General features: G+C 38.1%; 1 protein-coding gene across 8 annotated transcripts in view; it reads right to left on the reverse strand.

The window, feature by feature from the left end:
- DMXL2 (Dmx like 2) overlaps positions 1-27353 on the reverse strand; it is a 153260-nt gene that overhangs the window by 44701 nt on the left and 81206 nt on the right. For 5 of the 8 annotated variants that reach the window (XR_007776179.1, XR_007776180.1, XM_050966857.1 and 2 more), the window contains 15 exons: positions 26191-26267; positions 25171-25301; positions 23645-23893; positions 17870-18051; positions 17246-17376; positions 16082-16167; positions 15429-15630; positions 9920-10037; positions 9006-9068; positions 8524-8610; positions 8295-8416; positions 6829-6967; positions 6057-6117; positions 5805-5932; positions 585-662 (listed from right to left, as the gene is read on the reverse strand). Coding sequence is in view for 6 of the 8 variants with exons in the window: in XM_050966857.1 (XP_050822814.1) it covers positions 585-662; positions 5805-5932; positions 6057-6117; positions 6829-6967; positions 8295-8416; positions 8524-8610; positions 9006-9068; positions 9920-10037; positions 15429-15630; positions 16082-16167; positions 17246-17376; positions 17870-18051; positions 23645-23893; positions 25171-25301; positions 26191-26267 (1854 nt within the window). In the remaining 2 variants the exon portion in view is untranslated. Of the gene's footprint in view, positions 1-584; positions 663-5804; positions 5933-6056; positions 6118-6828; positions 6968-8294; positions 8417-8523; positions 8611-9005; positions 9069-9919; positions 10038-15428; positions 15631-16081; positions 16168-17245; positions 17377-17869; positions 18052-23644; positions 23894-25170; positions 25323-26190; positions 26268-27353 lie in introns of those variants that run through there. The other 3 variants (XM_050966860.1, XM_050966859.1, XM_050966862.1) reach the window with 3 other exon arrangements.

Below are 27353 nucleotides of genomic sequence, written 5' to 3' on the forward strand. Positions count from 1 at the left end.
ACTTTAAACACAAACCCTGTTTACTCTGATTCATTACTAAAATCCCTCTAGGAAGCGACACTGAAAGTGCAGAGAACAAAAAGATAAATTAACTATTTTTATTAGAAATTCTAGTATTAAGAAAAATCCCCAAACAATTTACTATATAATTAAACTGTGACAAATACAGAGTACAATATGTTTTATCAATTTGAATTCACAATTAAGTGCTGGCTTTGTGTGCTATATAATTAACAGCAAAGAATTGAGAGGAGTGAAGTTATTTATTTTTTTTGAAAAAGCTTGACGTACACTACAATAGATTTCAGTCAAAGTAAATTCAAGGACAATGCTTAGATTATATCTGTAATCACATTACAGCTTGTTATTTACTCTGAAATGAATTCTTCAAAGCTGTGTCCATCAAACGCTATAATTGTTTGATAAAGTCTGCCACTTAGCACAGCAGAGAAAAACATTAATCAAGAATTCACATTATCTGAACCTGCTCTTGACCTGTTTGAAACTTTGTAAAGTAAGAGACACTCAAGTCTTGGTTCCTAAACATTTCTCCTATAAAAAGAGAGAATGATTTTGTTACATACCAGATACGGTTTAGGATTAGATACAATTTGGTTGACTTGCCAAATACTTAAAAATCCCTCTCCATCAGCCACGCCACACTGCAAGAAACAAAATTCCATTTATTCTGTAAACCGCTGAAAAGGTCTCCAGTGGTCAGTCTTATCTTTTCATCACTTTTGTGATATTTAACAAGAAGCTGACAGAGCTGCACGTGTATTAAATACAATGGGTAAAAATCTGAAGGGCACCTACGTGATTCAAGAGTCTAAGTTCCATTTTCAAAAGTGACGGCATTTAGGCCTAAAGCCACAAAAGGATTTAAGTGCCTAAGCCCAAAATTTAGAACCTCAAAAACTCTGTTCAGCTGGTGCCTAACCTTCCATCAGTGAGCATGCACAAAGCCAACTACATCCTCATGATGCTGAGTGGCTCAATGCTTAAATCCTAGAGGGATCCATAAACTAGGCTTTTCTCCCCCGCCACCCAATCCAGGTTCAAATCCTCGCTCTGCCTGATTTGAAGTAGGGATTTGAACCCAGATTTCCAATCGCTCAGATGAATGCTCTGCCACTGAGCTAGAGGACATTCTGGATAACCCTGTCCCTCAATCTCTCCTTTTGAAGCTGTTCCACTTTGTATAAACACTTACATAGTCATTGGGCCAGAGAGAGTGTGACAATAAGGCTATAGCCAAGTCATTAGCACATTCACTGGGAATCTGGTTCGAGTCCCAGCGCTAGCCAAAGCACTCTATGGAGCTACTAGTGTGTGGTGGCAAGGTCCATGCAGCCATTTACTGCACAGCAGGCTAGAGCTCTATACGTCCAAACTCCGGCTTGCCACACGCCACCAGGCAAGCCCTAAGTCTCTTTGAAATGCCCCTACACGATGAAGCCCTCTTTTGGAACTGGGACTTGCATGCTTTTGAAAATACTGTCCTATAAATTTGAAGTAGATTATTTTATTTTTAAATGTTTAATTTGAAATACCTAAGCTTATGTTAGACCTGATTCCCCACACTAATGAAACAAGTTTAATTAAAAAGCCAAACACACATGATGTCCTATAAAAATGACTTAGGAATGATTATGGAATAACTGCACTGTATTATGATGTGTGGCAAAGCCACAGGGAGCTCTGCAGATCAACACAAATGAGTAGCAATTAACCCTTTAGACCACACTCAGGTATGCTGTATATGCTATGTGCTTCACAGACGACATATTTTAAACGTTCTTTAAAACACTTCACTGATACTATTCAAATCCCTGTACCTGTAAAGTCAGGCTTCAGTAGTTCCATGATGTGGTTTAATGTTTCCAGCTGTCCCTAAATGGGGGGGATTGTCCGGGATTCTGGGATGACCCTTTTTGTTGTCCTGTAACTGGCTTAGAGGGATGTCAAAACATCTCTAACTCACAGCAAGTCACTTTTATTCCCTTAAGATTGTAATAAGGTTAATCAAAATCAAACAAAATTAGTTTGTATATTTTACTGTGTATGTGAAGATAGAACCAGTCCTGAAAAATCAGATGATATGGCTATTGAGGGAAACAAAACTGAGGGGTTGGCAAATTCCTCCTCATAACTGGGCATCTGTTTCCTGCTGAGTCACTCCCTCCCTCCTGAGCTGAATCCTCTGGAGCCTCTCCACCCCCACAGACTTGCTTCCAGGGGAGCTCCATTTACATTGTTCTCCTCCAATCCCTTCCCCTGTTCCTCATTGTATGGTGGGGTCAGACAGGACTCCTATTCCCTGAATGGCTCCACAGTGGGCTCAACCCCAAGCATCTTCCTCCTTTGAAAAGGAGGGTTTAATACATTTGTTAGGTATTATGGGTGCTTCAAAGCCTTAAGCACATCCAGGAAGCAGAGCAGGAGATGCCAGATGGCAATTACTCTAGTTTGAATCAATCCCACTTCTGCAAGATGGCTGGCAGGAAAGAATCAGTGGATGAACACTTACTCTTTTATAAACCTTACATTAAAATGATGGCGAAAAGGAATCCACCTACTCCACAACTGGGAGACAGGCAGAAATTGATGTGTGTAATAAACATAAATGGGTCAGATAAATGAAGGATTATGGATGAATTTTGGAGGCTGCTCAAAAGAAATACGCAAGACTTCTAATCTAGCCCTATGCTCATGGGGAGATCACACAAGCTGGAGTGACTCCAGTGAGGTCCATTTTCAGGCAGGGGATTCTTTGGCCAGACTTAACCCTGGCTAAGGGGAAGGAGCTCTAGCTATTCACTAGCATCAACATCTTTGCAGCTGTCCCTCTGCCATTCCAGCTGTCCAACCAGGACCAAATATAAATCTACAGTTCTCTCCATTAGCCTAACCCCCACACTGGGCACCATTGTGGTCATTCACCCACATAGTCCTTGTCCTAAAATCTGCCACCATCTGTCACTGCTTCAAGACTGGGTGCTGCCATCTTGCTTGTTAACCCAATTAAATTTTAGAAGAATAGAATGATTCTGCTTTTGAGATGAAGAGAAGGAAATGTCTGTCTGTCGAGTGGCTTAAAAGAGTGACTGCTTTTTTGAAGTTGCTTACAGATTTGCAGTGGAACTGGTAGTCCCAGTGGCAATGGATTTGTGGGAAGAATATACAGATGAGGCAGTCAAGAGTGCACAACAACTATCTCACCTGCATATCATTATCACTTCAGAGTAGAGTTGACTATGACTTTGACTAAATGGGGCTGTGTTTTATTTTTTATGGAAAATGCCAAGTTGTTGACACTTTTTGCAGGAACATGTCAGTTTTGGGAAGGCGTCTCAGGTCCAGAATGGAATTTCTGCTCAGAACCAGAGAGACACCCACTCCAGAACAGCCGATAGAATGGTATTTAGGACACTCACCTGGGTTGTGGGAGACTAGGTTCAAGTTGGGGCAAGTCTGTTTCACAGCAGGGACTTTCAACTGGGTCTCCCACAACCACGCTAAGTGCCCTAACAATGAGGCTACTGGCTGGTGAGTGAGAGTGTGTGAGTGTGAGAGATGCTGAAAGGTCTCTGTTTTGTCCTGATACACACTGGGAAAAGTTTTGAGATTTCAAAACATTTTTATGGGACATTTTCTCAATGAGCTCTATTTAGGTGTATAATCCGTTACCATCACTTTGTAGTTTCTATTAAATGATTCCTTAGGATCATTGTCACCTCAAAGGAAAAACTTTCAAAACCAGTTCTGTTAGTCCAGTATATCTCCTGTTTTCTCTTCCCTTTTTTAATTAGTACAGATACTTGAATGAAAACCAGAATGTGTCTTCTGTCTAGAGGCTCCTCTGCTCTTTATGTTCTTTCCCTACCTGAAGTACTAATCCTCTGTCTATAACATCATCTCTTCCACAACAATCAATTGCAATGGCACAAAGGGGGGATTATTTCTTTGTGTGAGGACAAACAGGAGACACATTCTTCAATAAAATCCTGTTTTTATTCTTACCTATGAAATATACGGGAAGAGAGTACAGAAGCTATAAGATATATAAACAGAATTGATTTCTATTAATTTCTCTAGCTTTATGCCAGTATGATTCCACAGGAATAAATGGCATTACATGGTCAGAAATGGATAAACCAGAGAGGAGAATCCATCTCAATGTTTATTCAAAGTCTTCTATAAAGATCAAAAATTAGTTGGTCTGGTAATGGTTACGTCAGCAAAGCACTTTGACTTGAAGCAGTAAGACACAGCAGATGAACACTTCAGAAATAAATCATGTACAGATTCACTGGCACACTACAGCTACCTTGCACTGCAGATGCACATCTAATTTAAATAAATAGCTAGGTAAGTGTGGTTTACAGCTGTTTTACATTGTCAGGGTGCCACAAAGCAAGTGGAGAGTATGAATAAATCTGGGCCCTAGTTTTCACAAAAATGTCTATTAGTAAGAATTAGGGGAAAATCCAGAAATTACATAATGATTTCAAAACTGAAGGCCAGATTTCTTGGTCCAGACTCTGTGCAAGACCAGTGTGAGTGACAAGGAAGTGGGGGAGGAGGAGACTTTAAAGCCACTGTTATGCTCCCTAATTCTTGGGCTGTCTGGGCAGGACTGAGTCCACCAATATAAGTTACAGCAGCCTGAAGTCTGCTCTAAGTAAGGTCTGGTGGCTCATGGGACCCACAGAGCCATTCTGGTAGCTGGGCAGCCTAACACCACAGACCAGTACAGGAAATAAAGTATGTGTCACAATGGTGGCTCTGTGCATTGTAGGAGGAGAACTAAAGGATGTTTACAACTTCTTTGTTCCACTGGTGCAGCACAAAGCAGCCAGATAGCACTAGATGATTTTCAAAGTTTGAGCCATCTGCATCTCTATCACAGAAATAACAAAAATATATTTATAATCATACTCCAGCTTTTCTGCTGAGACTTTTGCAAAATGTACTCACTATAAAAAGAAAATACAAATCTAGTATTGTATTTATGCCACTCACCTAAAATATCTTATTCTAAATTGAACACTTTAATACTAGTGCTAATATCTCTCTGCACTTAAACTGCAAGGTGGAATATCCTCAATATTGAGCTTGACTGTACAGTGGAGGTATAAATCAGATAATTTTTTTGTACAACCAGTTTCTGCACAGTACTATGAGGATATATGCTGCCATAATATTCCATGTTTGTCAATGACTGAGTACTACAAAACAATGTGGCCATCTCCCAGGTTGGTTGCCCTTCATTAAAATCCTATTTAAAGTCAAAATGTTGAACCCATTACTCATTTTTATATTTAGATGAGTAATTGTGCACCACTGAGAGCAAGGGGTTGACAACCTGGCTCCAGCTAAATGAGGCTTTATGCAATCAAAATAAGGGCCTGTTTCTGCAAAAAATGACTACTGACTCCAGTCAGCTCCACTGACTTAAAGTTGGATTACTCATGGAAATAACTGTTTCCAGGACTAGTCATAATGTAGGTAGTCTCTACAGTGGTCATTAATATGAATATTGAAAGTTGCTTATTCAATACAAGAGGAGATGTAGATTTGAAGAGTGTCTGAATTTAAATATCCACATGTAGCTTTAACAATCTGTTTGCTAGACTGTATTCTTTGTTTTATATGTGTTGGAACAAATCACTTCTACATTCTAACACATTCTAGATATTTTTGTGCTCCCCTAGATAAAAGCTGGCTAAGGTGTCCACAGTACAATCAAATGTTCATTTAAAAAGAAGAGGCGGAAAAACCCCTATTTTGGGAGCACTAACCTTATTGCCCTGGGAATTGAAATACATTCTAGTAACCCTTGCATTGCCAGCTTGTCGGAAGCATATCAGCTGCTGTGGCCTTGTCCATTCAAACATTCGAACGCTACCATCTTGGGCTCCTGTGAGATCTGGGGAAAAAGGAAAATATAGTTGATTTATTAATCAACAGGAAAATATAACATTTGTTCTATATTATGTTTTGAAAAACAAATACATTTTTCACGTTCACATTGTTAAATAGAAATTACTTACAATACTGATGGACTGGATGTGAAGCCATTCTCTTGACATTATTCAGATTTCTTTTAATGAGCTTCATATAAAAGAAATATCATATTCAATTTGTGAACTTCAAAGATTAACTACTTTTGAACAAGTTTGGAAAACATAATTGAACTCAGGATATTGTATATATTACTACACAATGAACTGTCTTTTTTGTCCCCTACCTATAGATTGTTAATTGTTAACCATATTCTGATCCCATTACTTTTAGTTGCAACACAACAACTAAGGCCTGAATTCAGGAAAGGATTCCTAGTCAGGACAGCACTTAAGTATGTGCTCACCTTTAGGCATGTCCCATTGAAGGACACTGTACTTAAATGCTTTTCAGATTTGGGGTCTGAAGCAAAAAGTTACGTTTACCTTTCAATTGGCATTTTAAAAAAAGAAATCTGTCATGGAGAAAGATAATAATGGTAGGATATTAACTTAATCAAAATAAATTTAGGAATACAGTACATCAATCAACTGTGTAAGAAAAAAAAATCTTTTGGAGATTTATTTTCTAATAAGTGTTGGGAACACAGTTTATACTATTCACTGATTGATGGAACAAGTTAATTATAGGTATGCCAATCCAAAATTATTCATGTAAGAGAATATTTAATTAGTGTGGCATTTTTTGCCAGTTGATAGTTATCCTATGACCATCCAATGTAATAAAATGAAAGCATGCTTCTGAGTGTAGATCTTTTGTATTAACTAACTATATAAATAGCAAACAAAACAAACTGCATACCACACCAGCTCCAGTGCTAGTTTGTCCACTACCTAACCATGGCATAGGTGAAGATGGCTGCATCTGATTCACTCCAAATGATGGTGCACTTGACTGAGTGAGTGTTGTGGTAGAACCACGAAAGTCAAGGTCATCTGAACTGTAAAAACATACCAGTGTAACGCTTTATTACTGTTACATTTTGCTGTTCAACTTTTTTTTTTTTTTAAGTAACAGTGGCTGTGACAGATTGCAACTGCATGCTATGTCTTTGGAGATCATATTACATTAAGTTTACGAATGGCTTATGTATCATTGTGGGCCAGGGATCGTATGCCACTCCAGAGGCGAGGGCTACCACAGTGCCTCTAGGGCATGGTGGGGAGGGAGGTGGTGATTAATCATTCAGGTTGTAAACTCATCCAGAGAGGCTTGCGTATACTGGTTCAAATGGGATTTTCAGAGACCAGCAGTCAAAGAAAGCCTTTTGGTGTAAAAAGGCTGAGTTTAAATTGTCATAGGGCCTTCATTTTGATTCAGCAAATGGACAGACCTTCTGTCCAAAGGAGGCCCCAAAGAGTTGGAAGGACTTCAGCTTACTAAGACCCCCAAAGCCTGATAGGTGACCGTTGGTAGACATTTAGCACGTGTATAGGAACTTATTGTGTTTAGATGTTTTCTCTGTAAGGCTTTTACCCTAAAAATAAATGTATTTTGCTTTAAGGGTGGTTGGTAATTGATGTACACCACTGTAACCCCTGGAAAAAAGTTAACCATAGATGCTGGGCCCTAGTCAAACCTGCTGGGGAAATCACAAGCCACAAGGGACTGCAAGCTTAAATACTCTGTTTGGAAGGGGAGAGATGTAGGTCACCACTATGTGTTGATGTGACAGATGGCACCCTGAAATCATGAGTGCCCTCCAGGAAGACCAAGAGTGGGGAAGTCCAAAGGTGTAGTTAATCTTGACACTGTGACAGCCAATTCCAGGCCTCAGAGCCAGCGCTCTCCCTATGGGGGTGCAGGGCCCGGGGCGGATGTGATGCATCTGTCATGGGATCGACGGTGCTGGCCAATTGTGCTGGGCCTCCCCAAAGTGTGGGGCCCAGAGCAGTAGCGTGCGCCTAGAAGCCCTGTGGCCTGCCCAGGCAATTCAAAAGGGCCCAAGGCTTCTGGCCGACATGGGACCCTGGGTCTTTTTAAATTGCCTGCCCCCTTTCCCCCTGTCAGCAGGCCTGCTGCTGACCTTCTGTGACCAAACTCTGTGACCTTAGGCAAGTCACTCAAAACTTTGTGTCTCCATTTCCCCATCTGTAAAATGAGGATAATGATACTTAACTGCTTTTGTAAAGTGCTTTGAGATCTATGGAAGAAGAATGTATATGTTTTATTATTAACAACAACAAAAATGTGAACTATCTGTACATGTCTGTACTTTCAAAGTAAAAAGTTACCTTAAATACAATTACAAAGAAAGAAAAACTAACCTTTTAGATTCTCTGTCATATTCTTCCCCAATCCATATAAATGACTGAGCAGCCAATAGAGCTGAAACATCAAGTTCTTGCACATCGTGTGTAGACGCTAAAACAATTTCACTGCTGTTTGCCTGCAGAGTACAAACAGATAACATACGCTAGTTTTAATTAAGACCTTAGAGTAACACAAACACAACAATTTAATAACACAGTTAGTAATAATGTTGTTGGCTTTTACCTTATTAACTGCAAATGCCATTATCATATCAGACTCTTTGTGAATTATTTTTGCTTTTCCTCCTGGGTAGCCGAGATCTGCTTCAACCTACAAAACATTTACAGGTAATTTTAATTGGTATATAAATATTTTTTTTTGTAGTGGTATGGACAGACTGCAATATCTATAGAAATTCATGCAAGAAAAGTTCAGTGGCCTCAGCATTGGTTAGGAAGCTAAACTTCAGACTTTTTGCATTCATTAAAAGCCAAAAATTGTATGTTTGAAAGTTTAAAAAACCCCCACAAGTTGTGTGAGTAACACAATTTACAAGGTGTTCACTTATCCCAATCATAGGACATCCAAAGTAAACGCACTGATTAAGAGTCTGTCACACAGAGACTACATAGAACATTTAGCTTCTGTCAGTCATATTAGAAAAGAAAAGCCAGTCCCACAGAACTTTTAAGAATGTGCTAAAGGTTTGGGAGAACGGATACTACCTTGTTTTTGTGATCTTCTGCTACGCAGTTTTGTTTGACCTGCTCCACACGATCTTCTACAGACTACATAACACCACACAGTCACAAACACAAAACACATGCACAAACAAATATAAAAAAAGAATGAAACATTCCAAACTAGATTTAAAAGGCCTCCCCTCTCAGTAAATGGTGACAAATGTTCGTACATTTTTATAAAAGGCACAGAAATTAAGACAAGAATCTAAACAAACTCACTTAAAATGTAATGCCTCCTAGATGAACACAAAATGTATGGTATAAAAAGTACTTGTCCCACAATTTTATTAGACTTGCAAATAAAATTTAGATATCCTTTTCTTTTTAAATGTATGACATAATAAATAAAAGAAGGAGCAACACACACACAAACTTCATACTTACAGGAAGTTTTAAGATAGTAAGTAGTACGCTTGTTTCCAGTTCGTTACACATAAAAGTTTAAATTTAATTGCAACTCATTTCAGTTGTAATTATGATAGCCATAAAAATCAGTATTATATATATCACTATATATAATATGTATATGTATATATTACACATGCATATATACATATATTTAAACAAAGTAATTCTCATTTCAATATATTATATAGGACAAGCCATAGAGATTCAAGAATATTCAATTAATTTATGACCATTATCCTATATAAAATGTTTTTAAATATATATACTGCATTTTAAACTCAGCTATGCCTTGTCTAAGAATACACATTTTAGTTTGATATGTACTTTAATAAACAGCATGCTATCATGTTGATTTTAAAACACTACTGAAGTGAAAAACAGGAAACTGAAATGCCAGCCAAAATGAAAATATTAAAACAAAATTAGAATGGAGACACTTAAAGATTGAGGAAATGTAAAAAAGCCTCTTAATTATTCGTTTTGTTTACCTCACTTTGCTTTCTTTTCTTAGTGAATATATATCTTATGAAGGTCTCCTGAAGAAGATCTTGTTTCACAAGAAAATGCCATAGTCTTTTAACTGGAAGTGCTGAATAATCCCTTGATCTGAAAGAAAAAGTGTGTGTTTTACATAATTTTCAATATAAAATTAATCATGGTCATAATACAGTTAAATGTGGACAAAGAAATGTGAACAGACTCCAAAACATTTTAGATGCAATTCAGCGTGAAACAAAATGATGGATTTGTATGCTCTGTGTTCTATCCAAGAGGCGTCATAAGGAATAAAAGCTTTCCTGGACTTCCTCTGTGATACCACTTACAGAGTTACTGAATTCAAAGTGATTGTGGGCCACAACTTGTTTCCTTGATTCACATACACTAATATATTTAGAGTGTGCTGAAGTTACTCTCATATTACAATTATGGCATCAGAATTACACATATAAACCATATAAAATGCCTTTACATTTTTCTGCTAATATTCAAAAGGTGTTTGGCAATTCTCCAAAACGGGCCATATTTTTGGAGTGTAATGTACCCACCCTCTGCGCGTGCACACACATACACATCATATATCATTTGAAACCTTATTTTATGTACATTTAGATGAGGTACGCTGTGGAGCTGTTAAGTGGTGCTATAAGACTGTACATAAGCCTGTGAAACTACAGTACCCAAAATGAGTTTGTGGATGACACAAAGCTGGGAGGTATTGCTAACACAGAGAAGGACCTGGATATCATACAGGAAGATCTGAATGACCTTGTAAACTGGAGTAATAGTAATAGGATGAAATTTAATAGTAAAAAGTGGGGATTAATAACAAGAATTTTGGTTATAAATTGGGGACACATCAGTTGGAAGTAACAGAGGAGGAGAAGGACCCTGACCCTGGAGTATTGGTTGATCACAGGATGATTATGAGCCGCCAATGTGATATGGCCATTAAAAAAGCTAATGCGGTTTTAGGATGCATCAGGTGAGGCATGTCCAGTAAAGATAAGGAGGTGTTAGTACCGTTATACAAGGCACTGGTGAGACCTTATCTGGAATACTGTGTGCAGTTCTGGTCTCCCATGTTTAAGAAGGATGAAGTCAAACTGGAACAGGTACAGAGAAGGGCTACTAAGATGATCCGAGGAATGGAAAACCTGTTTTATGAAAGGAGACTGAAAAAGCTCAGCTTGTTTAGCCTAACCAAAAGAAGGCTGAGGGGAGATATGCTTGCTCTTTATAAATATATCAGAGGGATAAATATCAGGGAGGGAGAGGAATTATTTAAGCTTAGTACCAATGTGGACACAAGAACAAATAGGTATAAACTGGACAGTAGGAAGTTTAGACTTGAAATTAGACAAAGGTTTCTAACCATTAGAGGAGTGAAGTTCTGGAACAGCCTTCCAAGGGGAGTAGTGGGGGCATAAAACATATCTGGCTTCAAGACTAAGCTTGATAAGTTTATGGATGGGATGGTATGATGGGACAGCCTAATTTTGGCAATTAATTGATTGTTGATTATTAGCAGGTAAATATGCCCAATGGTCTGTGATGAGATGTAAGATGGGGTGGGATCTGAGTTACTACAGATAATTCTTTCCTGAGTGCTCGCTGGTGAGTCTTGCCCACATGCTCAGGGTTTCACTGATCGCCATATTTGGGGTTGGGAAGGAATTTTCCCCCAGGGAAGATTGGCAGACCCTGGAGGTTTTTCGCCTTCCTCTGCAGCATGGGGCATGGGTCACTTGCTGGAGGATTCTCTGCACCTTGAGGTCTTTAAACCACAATTTGAGGACTTCAATAACTCAGACATAGGTTAGGGGTTTGTTACAGGAGTGGGTGGGTGAGACTCTGTGGCCTGCATTGTGCAGGAGGTCAGACTAGATGACCATAATGGTCCCTTCTGACCTTAAGTCTATGAAATAATTTTTCCCTGACCACCAGATTAGCCGAGGTGGAGTAGGGGGCTAGAGTTTGTCTTCCCCACAGTGGGTTCAGGGAGAGCTTTTTTACGGCAATACTCTCTCACAGGGATTGCTTCCAGAAATACACAAGCTGAATTTGGGACATGTCAGAGTTGTACTGAACCCAGGAAAGAAAACAGAAACTGAATCTGATCAAAGTGATCATGTTCACCTCCTATAGCTACCAGAGCAAGCATATCTTCTAGAGACTGGTCCCACTGATTTTATTTGCTTGAGAAAAACATAAGAGACTATAAACTTCATAAAATAGAAACATTTGAGAGAGCAACCAATCTAAATGAGGCAGCACTTCAAGGAGATGACATGTTGCGCAGAATATTTGTGAAAGACTTGATTGCTAAGGATGAAGTTTATCATTCAACATACCTTTCTCCCTACTTGAGTAAAATGAATTTTAAAGCAAAACCACCTAGTTACACTGCAACAGTCACCTTACAACATCACATTTTATCAGCTGATTGAAGAGACAATGACCTAATGCAAAGATATAAAGCTCTATTTACCCCAGATGTAGAAACTATAAACTATTCCTGGCAAGATTAGAAAAATGCTATGGTTCTGCAATTTCATTCCATGCACGGCATGGACAAAGAGAGCCTACCATCGTTGTATGCAGTGCAATAACAATAGCTGATGCTATCCAAACTGCTAGTAATCTGTGGTAGGAATTTAAGTCATCTAAATGTTTTGTGGATCTACTTCTCGAGTGAGCCTGATTAAATGCTTTCAAATGAACAAGTGGTTTTTTATAATGCTGCTTCAATCCTTTGCCAAAATAAAAGCCTCAGATTATTATCCAAAGCAAGGTGATTGTAGTTTACAGAGGTCAGCTACTTCTGTGCCTTAAATGGTGCAGGAGTTTGTCCTTTCCTTGATACATTAAAGAAGCATACTCATTGCTGGCTGAATTGTATCATCATTCAGAACATATTCAAAGAAGGTGCCTCTCGATTGTGGAGTGAATAGTATTAAACAGTTCCAAAATGATTATACCACCACACAAGCTTTGCTGCACAGCTATACCTTGATTTTTGTGTCTCACAATTTAGTTGACATACTAAACCTTCATGGATTCTGCATTAATTTTGATGAGCTGGGGGGATTCATCACTAGTGCTGCAAAAACTGAAGTAGAAAGACTCCAGGGAGGTGTGTTCATTCCAGTTTTGAAGAGCATGTCAAGAGCATCTTGGCAAACAAAGATTTGGATGTCTTCATTCATAGGTAAACAGGATATTGGATCACTATTGCAATATGGATGTAAAACTGTGCATGATGAACTAGTTGCTTTATTTTTCAAGGGCGCCCAGTGTCGTCTGAACTTCTACAAGACCTTTTTTGTGCCTGTTCCAGTAGGAGTCACTGAATAATCAACTGTCTGTAGTCAGAACAATCTTCTCTGCACAGAACTGCCAAGGCAATGAAGATTGTGGTAATTCACACACTCTTCACTGAGATCATAATGATGAACAAGACTACGATAACGATATTGACTAGAAGTGTCATCAGTGCTATTACATTTTAGTGATATCTATACAAATTTATTATTAGATTGTTGTTGTGATGCTTTCAGGTCACAAAGAAATTCAATTTTATGTCTTGAAAGAAGACACAGAAATGTATTAAACTAACAGAAATGAATGCAAATATTTCCTAGTGGTCCATGCACCATGTTGATGGTATCGCTGTTTATCCCCATTTCTATGGTAATGGCATCACTTGACAGTTCCACATCAAACTTTGACTTGAAGTACACACAATAAGCCTTCAAATGAGCATGTGTGTAGAGAAGGTACATTAAGTTGACCAAATTGGTGGGTCTGCTGCTTGTCTATAACAGTTTAATTAGATCACATAAGAACCGAAATGAAATACAGTGCATCACATTTCTGAACAAGTGTCATTTTATGCACGTTTGTAACCGTAGGAAGGAAATTGTGAACAAAAATCTGTAGCAGTATCAACTACACAATTGTTCTACTAAATGGTGCATGAAAAAGCAGACAAACAAAATGTGTAGAATAAAAATGCAAGTAAAACTGTGGGAAGAAGTTATCCAAAGATTAATAAAAGGATTTAATCACCTGAATACCACTTAAAGCACCTAAATCCCAGAATCAGGAGTTTACAAAACCACTGCTCAGCTGCCCTGAACCATTTAGGTACTGGGCTCTGGGATACTCTGATGTGGGGCTCCCTCAGTCTTTGCTGAAGCTGTTCCACTTTGGATAAACAGTGAAAGAATCATTGGCCTAGTGAGAGAGTGCGCACAAACATGAATGACTTCATAGCTTGATGGCTGGAGCACTCACCTGAGAGTTGAGAGACCCAGGATCCTGCTCCAATGACTTTTTTTTTTTTTAATTATCCACAGATGATAAACTGGCAGTTCAAATCCTCTCTCCTCCTCAGGTGCAGGGCAGACTTGAACTATGGTACTCACCTGGGATGTAGGATACCTTAACTATTGGCCTACAAGTTATGAGGGAGAGCCTTCCACTTTCTCTCACCCCCTGGCTTCTTGCTAAAAAAGTGCAGTTGCCTAATGCCAAGGGAGGGCTGGCAGCTGAGAACCAAGCTGAGGGAATGACCTCTTGCCAGCCTCAATGCAGGCACCTATCTTTGAGAAGGGCAAGGCTTAGCACACACCCTTTGGTTTGGCATCTCCCACTGGGTAGCTTAGGCAAGGAGCCACCTAGTGTGCTTACTTTTATGAATCCCATTCTGAGGCACTGCTATCTCTCCATTCATTGCATAGGGCGCCTAGGCACTGAACTCAGGCTTTCTGAAGCCAGCAATTTTCTAGGCACCTACAATTTATGCAGTGGCAATGCTCAGCGTCACTGTGTACAAGTTTCTTTGTGACTCTAGCCTGGAAGGGTATAAAATATTTCCCAGACTGAAAATGAAAGTTACTATTGCAATTCATTTTTGAAAAAATAGGGTAAAAAATAAAATGAACTGCCAGAATGAACTGGGAACAAAAACCTGTAGCAGCATCAACTATGCAAATCATGGGCAAACGAGTGGATAAACCATATATCAGTTCTGCAAACTTCTCAAACTCTCTTAAGTTCATTAATTTACACCCAGATCCTGCAAACACTTATTTAACTAGCTTAACTTTAAGCACATGACTAGTTTAGTTAGCAAGATCTAAGCCTTAAGTAAGCATTAGCAGTTCAAAGGGACTTCAATTCTCATCCCAACCTCTCCTTATTTTTTCCCCTTTGCTTCTCATTAACTGGCACTAATAAATTTAAGTTAATTTTGTCATTTTAATTTATTTGTAATAATTAAACATAAGCATCAGTAAAAATAGGCACTATATTATGCTGCATTCATTAAGGTTCAACTGTAAAGCCACTGTAGGTTAGGTTTTATTTGGCTTAGCTACCTCACTGTTTTCTTTTAACTAAAATCCACTAGATAATTATGACTGTTTCTGCCCAAAAGGTGCATTTGCCAAGTTATAATAGTCTGGATAGCCGTTTCCTGAAAGCTTTTCTTACTTGAATGGTGTGTTTTCAGGTTCAAGCATTGCTTTGTTGCGGAGAACAGCTGATCCAGCTCCCACTCCAAGGTCACTGGGATAAGTATTGATGTAGTTCGGTGGTGGGCCTTCAAACTGATCCATTCTTTCTTGAAGGATCTGTTCCCAGTTTTCCAAATTTTTAATCACAGCAATACCCAATGGTGATGTTACAGGCAGATCTAAAGTGGAACACAAAGGTTTAATACCAATATAAAACCCCTATACTATTAATAGCAATAAATGAATCCTGCAGTAAAGTGCAGAGACAATATTATGAAGAAATTTTTTTTTGGATAGTAACAGCCCAGGGCAGATTTTATTCAGATACCAAAAACAACTAAGTAAACTAAAAACAAAACAAAAATCCACAACCATAGTCTGACATAGTATTCTACTGTTTATGTTTAATAAGCATAGGGAAGGGGTGTGTGTGTGTGTGTGTGTGCTTCCACAGAACTTACAGAAAAAATTTAAAAAAAAAATTGGATGGGTGCATTTAAAAAAACCTGAAATAAAACACACAATTCCATCTGTTAACAATTGGGCAAAACAACTTTTCATATATAAATGCCAATACTTCTCTAACTCATATATAGAGCAAGGTAAAATAGAAGTCAGAATTTAACTCACCAAAGAATTCCAAACCAGCAATGGGAAAAAAGTTCTTAATGTTGTATAGAGCTAGTTTTACTATCGCCAAATGTATAAGAGCCCAGCTGTAGAAAAAGAACAGTTTTTTTCATTTTGTAAAGTACAATTTAAATTCAGTTACCTGCAGGACACAATTTAGTTTCTCTCACCAAACCATGTAGATATATGAGAAAAGCATTTATAACAAATAATGAATAGTGCTTACTTAGTGAGTTTTGAGGGTCCATAGGAACCCCCTACTGCAAAGCAAGGTAAGATCTTTGTATCTTAAACATGTTAAGTCTCTCTCCCTGGAGCCCAGAAGATTTCTCTCCCTCTTTTCCAAACCCCAAATCATCCTCTTCCCTCTAGCAGAGGGCACCTGGACATAGTTCCCTGTATGTGTACGAGGGAAGCATATGTAAAGTCAGAGATCCAGTATTAATCTCATGGCAATGCCAATGAAAGTCCACATTTCAGAACTTTCCATGACATCAAAATGAATGGAAAGAAACCAGTGGTATGGTATAAATCAAAGATTTTTTTTCCCACTCTCTCATATAGTACAAAGCAGTAGTTCCATTTATAGTCTACTGGATTTGAAAAGACTTGATACAATGTAGATGGAAGACATTTAATTTTCATCCACTTTCATGATGGATGTGACTCATTCATTTATGCCATCCTATGCTTGTGACACTTTTTAAAGTGTTTTTTCTAACCCACATAAAAAAGGAAATTAACATAGAAAAATCAAATTACACTTAAAAGTGGTCTCTACTCTGAAAAGTACTACTAAACCTGGCATCAAGGGATGTTCATTGTGTCTCAATGACTGAAATCAAATGTGCCCAGTTTATTTCCTCAGGTGACTGCAGAAGGGAAAAAAATGTAGGTACTTGCAAACTCAATCAGAACTGAAAGTCAAGGTGAATTCTTTCCTTTTTGCACATTAGTGTCAGTAATTAAGATTATTCAGGCCAGTTTCTTATCTCAGTAATGCCTCTGTAAACCCATGGCTGTTAAATAAATAGATACTGTAAAACATGCCTCACAACAGAAAAGAGGCCCAATTATATCTTCTTTTGCTTTGGACGAAAAGCTGAACACACAACACTTTCATAAGGATTTTTTTTTTTTAATTATTGTATAGTTTCCACTAACCTGTAAGAACTGGCATCTTTGTGTTCCTGGATCTGTGTGTCAGAAAGGAAAGCACTATCGTCCTCTTCATCACTGTGAATGCTTTCATCAGAATCATATATAACACCACTATCTGATAAAGGAAGAAATGGCTGCAATGTAAGATAAAAACCTGTTGTTATAATAACTTTTCAGAGCTGTCAACATTTTAAACATTTAATGTTCTCCTAGTTATTTAGATGTCACTTAAATAACTTAGTAGTGAAACAGGGCATCTTGATACGTAAATCTATTAATATACCTAAATTGTAAGTTAGATGTTCCCTTCAAAAATAAGTGTCTAGCAAGGATAAAAATGCTCATATTTTGCTTGCAGAAGAGTGCTAGATTGATAAGTAGATTGATATTTTGGAAGTTATATAGCAGATATATAACTTTCATCTTTTCTGTGGGGAAAGCAACCTGCAAACATTTTTTACAGGTTGTGAGGCACATTAATCAAAACACTTCTTGAAATGTTTTTGTCCTTTAAAATAGGGGGAGAAAGGTGCAAGTCTTCTCTACAAAGTATTTAATTTTATATTTTCAATTTTTAAAAGTCAGACAATCTTGTGATACCAGTATGTTCAACACAGAATGCCCTACCTTTGCCATAAAATAGTCCCACATGCTGAGTTCTGGAGGAATGAATTTTTCTTTGTAAGAAGGCCTTTCTGCAGGCACAGGTGGAGGTACAACATTATCTTTTACTGGTCTCCCTGGTACAAGCATTCTCATATTAAATCGACGACGATGCTTATCCATTTCTTCTGAAGGAACGGGAGGTGCTAAATTGAAAGAATTTAGATAGCTAAAATCATAGTAAGAAACAAATGCTATCCATAGTTTATTTTTAGAAACAGATTAATTTTAGAATTTAAATGAAGTTACCAAAACCATGAATTTTGGTTAAAGTGTTTTAGATAACAAAATCTGATAGGTTTAAAACAAAATCAAAGCTAAACTACTTTTCTGGTACTATTCCTTAAATATGTCTCTAAATAAAGTAAGTGTAATCATATAAATAGTCCAACCACAATAAATCCAAGCAGAGTTACCATGCATTAGGAAAACAAATTGTAATAAGTTTTCAGGAGCTACGGGTTTTAAAATAGGTTTTAGACCAATTCCTGCTTGAACACATATAGAGAAGGATTTTTCTAAAGGAGAAAACAATGTATATAATTTCACTACTGTGACGTTATTGATATAAACTGGGACCATATAGAACATGGGTTGCAACCAAAGTCCTGTAGTGGCACCAGATCTTATGTAAACAGGGTCATGTAAGGTGTCTAAGACCAGGTTATGGGTTACTCATAGACTCATAGGTCAGAAGGGACCAATATGATCATCTAGTCTGACCTCCTGCACAAGGCAGGCCACAGATCCCTACCCATCCACTTTTATAACAACCCCTAACCCAGGACTGAGTTATTGAAATCCTCAAAATTGGTTTGAAGACCTCAAGCTGCAGAGAATCCACCAGCAAGCGACCCATGCCCCACGCTGCAGGGGAAGGCGAAAAACCTCCAGGGCCCCTGCCAATCCGTCCTGGAGGAAAATTCCTTCCCGACCCCAAATATGGCGATCAGCTAAACCCTGAGCATGTGGGCAAGACTCACCAGCCAGCACCCAAGAAGGAATTCTCTGCAGTAACTCAGTTCCCATCCCATCCAACATCTCCCCGCAGACCATTGAGCAGACCTATCTGGTGATAATCCAAGATCAATTGCCCAAATTAACTATCCTATCATAACATCCCCTCCATATACTTATCAAGCTTAGTCTTAAAGCCAGAAAAGTCTTTTGCCCCCACTACTTCCCTCGGAAGGCTGTTCCAGAACTTCACTCCCCTAATGGTTAGAAACCTTCGTCTAATTTCAAGTCTAAACTTCCTAATATCCAGTTTGTACACTCTCAGCTGGGTCTCGCCAGAACCGCATCATCACAGTGGTGTACGTGGGACCCAACTGAGAGTGCCAATTCAGGACCAATTGCTCAAACAGGGCAGTCACAGCCCAAGGCTGGGGTTTTTCCACCTCTAAGGCAAACCAAACCAGCCAGACAACGACTTCAGTTTCACCCCACTGGCTAATCACAAGTCACACAAGCAATTTCCTTAGACACTCCAGTCTCCCAGTGTCACTACCAGTGCCACCCGTCCTGGGGATGAATGGTTATGAAAACCAACACCCCAGTAAAAGAAAAAGGTTCTCTCGATCCCAAAGGACCAAGCCCCAGACCCAGGTCAATATACACATCAGATCTTACCCACAAATCACGCTGCTGCCAATCCTTTAGAATCTAAAATCTAAAGGTTTATTCATAAAGGGAAAAAGATAGAGATGAGAGCTAGAATTGGTTAAATGGAATCAATTACATACAGTAATGGCAAAGTTCTTAGTTCACGCTTGTAGCAGTGATGGAGTAAACTGCAGGTTCAAATCAAGTCTCTGGAGAACATCCCCAGTCATTCAGTCCTTTGTGCAGAGCTTCTGTTTGTAGCAAAGTCCCTCCAGAGGTAAGAAGCAGGATTGAAGACAAGATGGCGATGAGGCATCAGCCTTATATAGGCACTTCCAGGTGTAAGAACACTTCTTTGTTCTTACTGTGGAAAATTACAGCAAAATGGAGTCTGCAGTCACATGGGCCAGTTTCTGCACACCCTGCTGAGTCACAAGGCGTATCTGCCTCCTCTTAATGGGTCAATTGTGTAGCTGATGGTCCTTAATGGGCCATCAAGCAGGTTAAGCAGAGCTAACACCCACTTGTCTGGGATCTTTCCCAGTAACACAGCATAAGTTTGAAATATAGACAGTATACAGCCAATACTTATAACTTCAACTACAAAATGATAGAGACATACAGACAGCATAATCATAACCAGCAACCCACAACCTGGTCTTAGACACCTTACATGACCCCGTTTACATAAGATCTGGTGCCACTATAGGACCTTAGTTGCAACCCATGCTCTATATGGTCCCAGTTTATATCAAGAACGTCACAACTACATTGACATTTTCATAAATGCAATCATGGAAATCTAGATGATTAACCCTGGCATTTTAGGAAAATCTATGGGGGAGGACTGATTTTAATGTTTCTTTAATGTAATCAAACACAGTATGAACGTGGACTTCAAAAATGAGCACTGTTTTGGATAGGCATAAGTGAAGATTTACACTTACTTTATAATAAAGAAGATAGAGATTTAAAAACACTCTCCGCTTTTAAAGCACACTAACATCCATCTACACCGCAAATCTTTACAAACCTTCATGACCGTCCTTTGAAAGATCAGAAACTGCAGCAGCAGCCAGTAGGTTTAAAGAAAACAAAATCTATCTTGAATGAAAGCCTTTGACTGTACATCTAGGAATGTTTTTCCAGCTATTGCAAAAGTTATTAAGCAGTATAAATAAGATAGGAAAGATAATTACAACATTTTCCTACCCAACATAATAGACTTTTATTATTTTAATTCACTAAAAAATCAGTTTAAAATATGTAATCACTGCAAAACTTGAAGAGTTATTAGCAAGCTTCAAAAACTATTAGAGAATAAAAATACTGTTCAGAAAAGTTTCACCGAAGATGTCTGAATTCAAATTACTTTTCAGAGAGTTACTTCTTCCACAATTTATAGTATACTTCTTTCACAATAATAGTAAAAATGAAACTCTGTTACAAAGGAAAGACAATCTCAGTCAAAATAAAACCAGTTCTTAAAATTCATGTCATATGCCAATACTTTTGGAAAAATTTCTACTGGAAAATACATAGCAATCAGCATACAAGCTGCTCACCGACCTTCTGGGGCAAATATTCTTCATCACAGCCAGCAGCAATGCACGGCTATTTGGTGCGATGAGTGGTGACTTGTTAAAAGTATTACATTCTCTATCTTGCTGTCTGAGCATTTTGTTCTACCAGAATTAGGTTGAGTAGGAGACTGATTATTCATTGCCTGTTCCAGTGTACTTTTAGAGTGATTTTCAAGGAAAAGTGCATCTTTTTGAGAGGATAATTACACGTATGTATCCAAAGTACATCATCAAAAGCGATCACCTTTAGGGCTCCAGTAGAGTCCGGCTCCAACTCTAGTAGTTCTTGTTATATTTTACCAATAGTAAAATATCTATCAGTTGACAGGTGAAATTTTAAGTTACATTGTTGATTTCCATGATTTATTAAGAACCTAACTTGTGTCATATAAAACATTTTTAAAATTCAACTACAAAAGCTTTAAAACTGGGGTTCCATCTTAACTAAAGGACTCTCTTCTTTTAAACATGTTGAATTCAGTACAGAATATAAATAAAAATTAAATGTGTAGACTTTCAGATTCCGCTTGCCAATATCCTCAAACTGGGTTTATTTGCTGTAGGTGTCCATTGTGCCATTAAAATTTTATAAAGCTAGATTTGTTTAACGTTTACATAATTATACCAGAGCAATTTTAAAATTGATGTCACACACAAAATGACTTCCTGCTTAATTCAACACCAGTTAAATACGTTTTTCATTCCTCTGATTTTTCTCAAAATGAATTGGCAATTAATTAAAACCTGGAGAAGAGCATAGATGAGTAAGGGGCAGTGTTTGCCAAAATAAAACTGATGACACTTCCCCACTTACTAGCTGAGACACAAAATCACAAATTCATTGGAATGGTATACATACTATAGCACATGTCACCTCTCATACCTGGGACTGATATCTACAATCTACTTAAACTGTATGATCGTGAGGTAGGTACTGACTTGTCATAATAATTACGTGCAGTGTTTAGCACAATGTGGCCCAATGGTATTTCCACAACACATAAATTAATAACTATCTTTCAGAGCTCCAACAAATGGAAACTATCCATGTTACAGCTCAGAGTAGTCAGAACCTTTTATGAATGATAAATTGTGTTCTCTTCCTGTTCAAAAATCAGATTAAGTGTCTGCTTCTGAATCCATCATGCATGCAGGGCAGAGGCTGGGGAGCAAGAGGATTATTAGGACAAGGGTAGTGTCTGAGTTAATGCTAAAAGAGTGTGTCTACCCTTCAGGACCGGTGCTAGTGTTTTTAGCGCCCTAGGCGCACAGCCATTTCGCCGCCCCGCGCACTGGTCCCGCGGCTCCAGCGGACCTGCCACAGTCATGCCTGCGGAGGGTCCCCTGGTCTGTGGCTCCGGTGGAGCTGCCGCAGGCGTGCCTGTGGGAGATCCACCAGAGCTGCGGGACCAGGGGATCCTCTGCAGGCACGACTGCGGCAGATCCACCGAGGCCGCCTGCCGCCGCCCCCCAATAATCCTGGCGCCCTAGGCGATTGCCTAGGCTGCCTAAATGGAAGCACCGGCCCTGCTGCCCTTTGTCAAAACCAGTATCTCATACTCTATACAAAGATTTCGGACACTCCAAAAAGAAAGCGCTATGTAGAATCAAATTATATTCTACAGCTGAGAACTGCTTCATTCATGAGCATACATAATTGCTTATTTCGCTCATTCTTTCTTGCTTAGCTCTAAATGAAAGAAAACTGGATCGCTGTTCTATTTTAAATCAATGATGAGGTGTCTATACTTAAGCTAAGCAGACACAACGTAACTTACATAACAACTAGAAAACTGATCAGACTAGGACACACACCTGATGATCAGTAATGATGGAAAACAGAGCGGCAGATACTGGTGAGCCTTTAATATGTACTAAACTAGCAGTGATAACTGGTTGAAAACCATTAGCCAAGAATTACTCTTCCACTGCAAAATGTACTTTTCCCTAGAAGGCTGTATTAGGAGTCCTGTAAGTCCATAGATAAATTCATCTAGAAGAGTTAAAATTAAGTTTTGGGAGATCCAAAACCCCAAGTCTCATCAAACTTACAATTTTTCATGAAAACAAAAGGATAAAAAAAGCCAGAGAGCAGTAAAGAACTTAGACTTTACTATGCTAGTTGCTTAACTGCTTTTTTCATTAAGTCAATAACTAATATTTGTGTCATATTTTAAGAACCACAATGTGACATGTGGAATATATGAAGACAATGCCAACCTCCAAGAGCTAACCATCTTTTTCCCCCCCCTCTTCTAAATGAAATAACCTTGGCTAAAAGTTGTATTCTTGCCAATCCATACCGATCAAGAATTCTAAGATTCTCATTAATTCCTTCAGTATGATTATGTAGTCTTAAAAATACCTTTACCTTGGAGGAGGTTAAGAACTGATGATATCAGACACATACTATCAAATATGATGAATTTTAAAGTTCATTTTTAAACCATGTGCCTGGAACCTTAAAAAAAAGGAAATTAAACTCTACGCTTTCCCCAAAATTATACAAATGCACATTATTGGTTTGAAATTTAATCAACACAAAAAGTACCTGGAATATTTTCAGATTGTCTTCGGGGTTTCATAACAAGTTTCACACCTCCCCCAAAGACAGCAGCCCACATTCGGCTGTTCAGGGGATGGGCTGCTAGCCGAAACAATTCATTGCAAGAATTAGTAGCAAGGGCATGTATCAGGAGACTTAGGTAAACAGCTATGACAGCTTCACAAAGTAAAATGTTTAACTTTGGTTGGTCCTCATCCTGGGCTGAATTTAAGAGATTTATAAGTGAGCTCACACCTGCAAGAATAAAAAAGAAAAGATGTAACTTAAAGAAGTTTGTAGAAGTACAAAAAACAAGTCAGTATTTTTCTTATATTTCTTATATTCATTTCATGCTAAACAAAGAATTCTGAGTGGCCATTTAGTACTTTGATCTAAACTAAGTTTATTACCCCTATCTCTGAACAGATTATAAAATTTGTTTCCTGATGATTTTCCTTTCCAAGACAGACCTTTGCCCGAGAGCATTTTCTGTATCAGGTGTATGGCTGGATGGTTCTTGCTCAGATATTCAAGTCAGGTCAGCTTGGCCTGGGGCTTTTTCCATCTTCCTCTGTAGCATGTGACTGTGGGTCACTTGCCAGAATGATCTGGGTATATCTCACTTAAGCATATCTCTGCTATTGCAGTGGCCTGGGGCACTAGTGCACCTCGGTCCCTCCTCTCTGCTTGTGGCAGATAATAGTCTAATCTCCAGTGGGCTGTAATACTTTGGTCTAATTTAATTTGTTGAGTTTAGTGTGTAGGTGCTGGAGGAGTTGGTGGCCTGTGATCTACAGGAGGTCAGATTAGATGGATCTTGCGGTCACTTCTGGCGTTAAACTTTATGGCACTATAACGCCATCTGAGACTTTTTTGCAACTGTGCCTCTTTTCCTGCAAATACTACAGGCAGTTCAGATTTATCCATGAGGCTCTAGGAGCAGGTCTCATCCCCTTTACTCTTGAACCATATGAGTATTTTCAAAATTGTATGTAAACACTAAATTCTTAATAGATTCATTGTAATGCCTTGTGCAACTTTGCAAAATACAAACATAAAACCTAAGGAGGCCATGGCCAAAATACCTGAAGAACTTCTCTTGGATGAGACTGTTTAGGGGAATGGTTATTCCCAGAAAAGAAATCATCAGGGAACCAAGTTTACATTCTGGAGCCTGATCTTTCTCTCATTGAAGATATCTGGGGCACAGTGAGCATCTTTTTGTTCCCATAGGGGAGCCATAAGTTAAATGCTGATGGAATTCACCCACGAGTTGAAAAGAAGCAAGAATGCAAAATATATTTTTTAATAAGGGAAGCACAGCTGATAATAGCTGCATCTTCAGACTAATGTATGCTATCAAGATTCTTGTTGGCTTGAACACTAAGCCCGGTGCGCATTTGTAGATGTCCCTGCATGTTCTGAGTCACAAGAAAAATCAAGACATTAAGTGAGAAACAGCTTAGAGTGGGGCACAGATGAAAAAGTGGTGTTGGCATGCTGTTGTGAAAAATAACTTAGTTTTTTCTCACCTGGCCATTGAGCAGGAGTTGAATTTGGTGTTGCATGTTCTTCGATGCTTTCTGTCCTCAGTCTGCGTCGATCACTCAAAAGCAGTCCTTGATAAACCATTCCTGTAAACTGATTTGTTTCTGTTTGACTGCTAAACACAAATCAATTTTTGCTAATGAGAAAGGATTTTAGAATATTCTTGTAATGAAGTATAATGCATATATGGCAAGTCATTTTCATTTTAAACTTTAATTTTCCAGAAAATAACATTTGAAATTCTGTATAGCATGTAGGAGCAGTTTTAGAAGACCGAATAAAGTCATATTTTTACAATGTAAATAATAGTTAACTTTTAGTGCTAAAAATCTTAGTCTGCATGCAATGTTTTACATTCCAGTCTCTCTGTCTGTATGTTTGGGCATGAGAAAAAGATCCATTTTCAAAGATTTTAGTAATCAGAAAAAGTGCTGTGAAAAGTGCAAAATGCCCTCGCATCTGTAGGTGAATTTATTCTTTACTCTTTGCCAAGATGGCCATATAATTATCTGAAACTTGTTCATCTGTCAGGTATAAGAAGAAATTGCTCCTATGCATCAATGTGTCCACTGTGGAAAATTGCCTTTTAAGAATTCTCCTTCTAACAGAGCCTCAAACATAGACTGAGTGCCTAGATATTTTTATTCTTTATTCTGTGCTATAAAATCTACTAAGCAATTTTTGGTATTAAATTTAATTCATCTAAAATTGTCTGGGCAAAGGCACCTATATAGTTTATCTTGAAAATGTTACAAGAATGTAATACAAACTGTGGCTTCATTCACACCACAATTTCTTCATAATGCATTAATTGCATTATATACATGTGTGCACAAAGTCTTGCACATTGAACTTAGGCCTGGTTGTGTATACACACGAGTATATACATGCCTAATTCACATTTTTAAATAAATGCATAAAGAAAAAACATTTTGAAAGTTTACTCTTACATGAAAACCATAAACACATTTTAAACGTAACTGTAAGAAGAGCTCAATTTTTACCTGTAGCTGTGGCTGTCACATAAAGCTTGGTAAATAGATGAAGAAAGTGAAGCTGCTAACGAATGAAGTGTATGCACCTAAAAAAAAATCATCCAATAATAAATTTTATATGAAAAGTTGTAAAACTGCAATTTTTTTCTTAAAATCACAATTAACAAATTAAGTGAGATGGACTACTGAGAAAATCTGAATGTTAAACACAAATATTGAGTTAACTAGTTATACATCGCATGAAGAAAGGAATTGTTAACTGATTTATTTTATTCATACAATCTACTAATTTAAAAATTACATCCCAACTGTTTTAACTAAATTAAAATTTAGCTACACACAGGATTCTGTTGCATTTAATGCTGCAATCAAAACCCTTCTCCCCGACATGCCTAAGACTGATGCTCTATTTATATAAATGTCAAAATAATTTAGATTACACTGAAATAGAATTACCACCATCAGTGAGTGCAGATTAAATAACTACAATTTTCTGTTATGCAATATCCTTCCCATTCTGATTGGTTCTAGGCATCTTATCTACATAATCAATAATATACAGTCATTTCTCAATATTCTGATATGCTAGCTGGCTAGTACGAAGAGCTGTATAATCACCGTATGGTTATTTTACTATTCTGCAATAATTGTACTGTGTATATGTACTTCTCTACTCACAACTGTAATCATCCTTCTCTAACAGTTCTCTTGCATAATTTTCTAGGAGTCTGCCAGCAAGGACAATGCTTGAGCTTCTTGTTGCCTTCAATCGAGGCAGAAACCTTCCAATATTTACAGAAATGAATTAAAAATGGAATCCAAAAAGCAAAGAAAATGGTGCTGTTAAAGCGCCGGAGATTTTATTTTATTTTATTTTTTTAAAAAAACCTTTAACTTATTTCCATCTCCCCTTCCATCATTCCTCTTGGTCAGCAAGGTGCTTGCCCTCAGAATAACTGTTGTATTGTTTATACTGTTGGTTGGAAAATGCAATCTTTTCTCTCAATTCAGTTTTGAAATAAAATGCATGCAAAAATATCAGTTATTATGGAGGAAAAGACTGGCTGAGCTATAGCGTAGAAAGAAAGGCATGGGGAAGGGAGCTAAATGGAGAGAAAGGAAGACAGTGATGGAGAGACTGAGAGATGATCAGCTGGAGAGGGAAATGCCAG

This window comes from Gopherus flavomarginatus, chromosome 9 (genome assembly GCF_025201925.1).
Source record: "Gopherus flavomarginatus isolate rGopFla2 chromosome 9, rGopFla2.mat.asm, whole genome shotgun sequence".
NCBI classification, from domain to species: domain Eukaryota; kingdom Metazoa; phylum Chordata; order Testudines; family Testudinidae; genus Gopherus; species Gopherus flavomarginatus.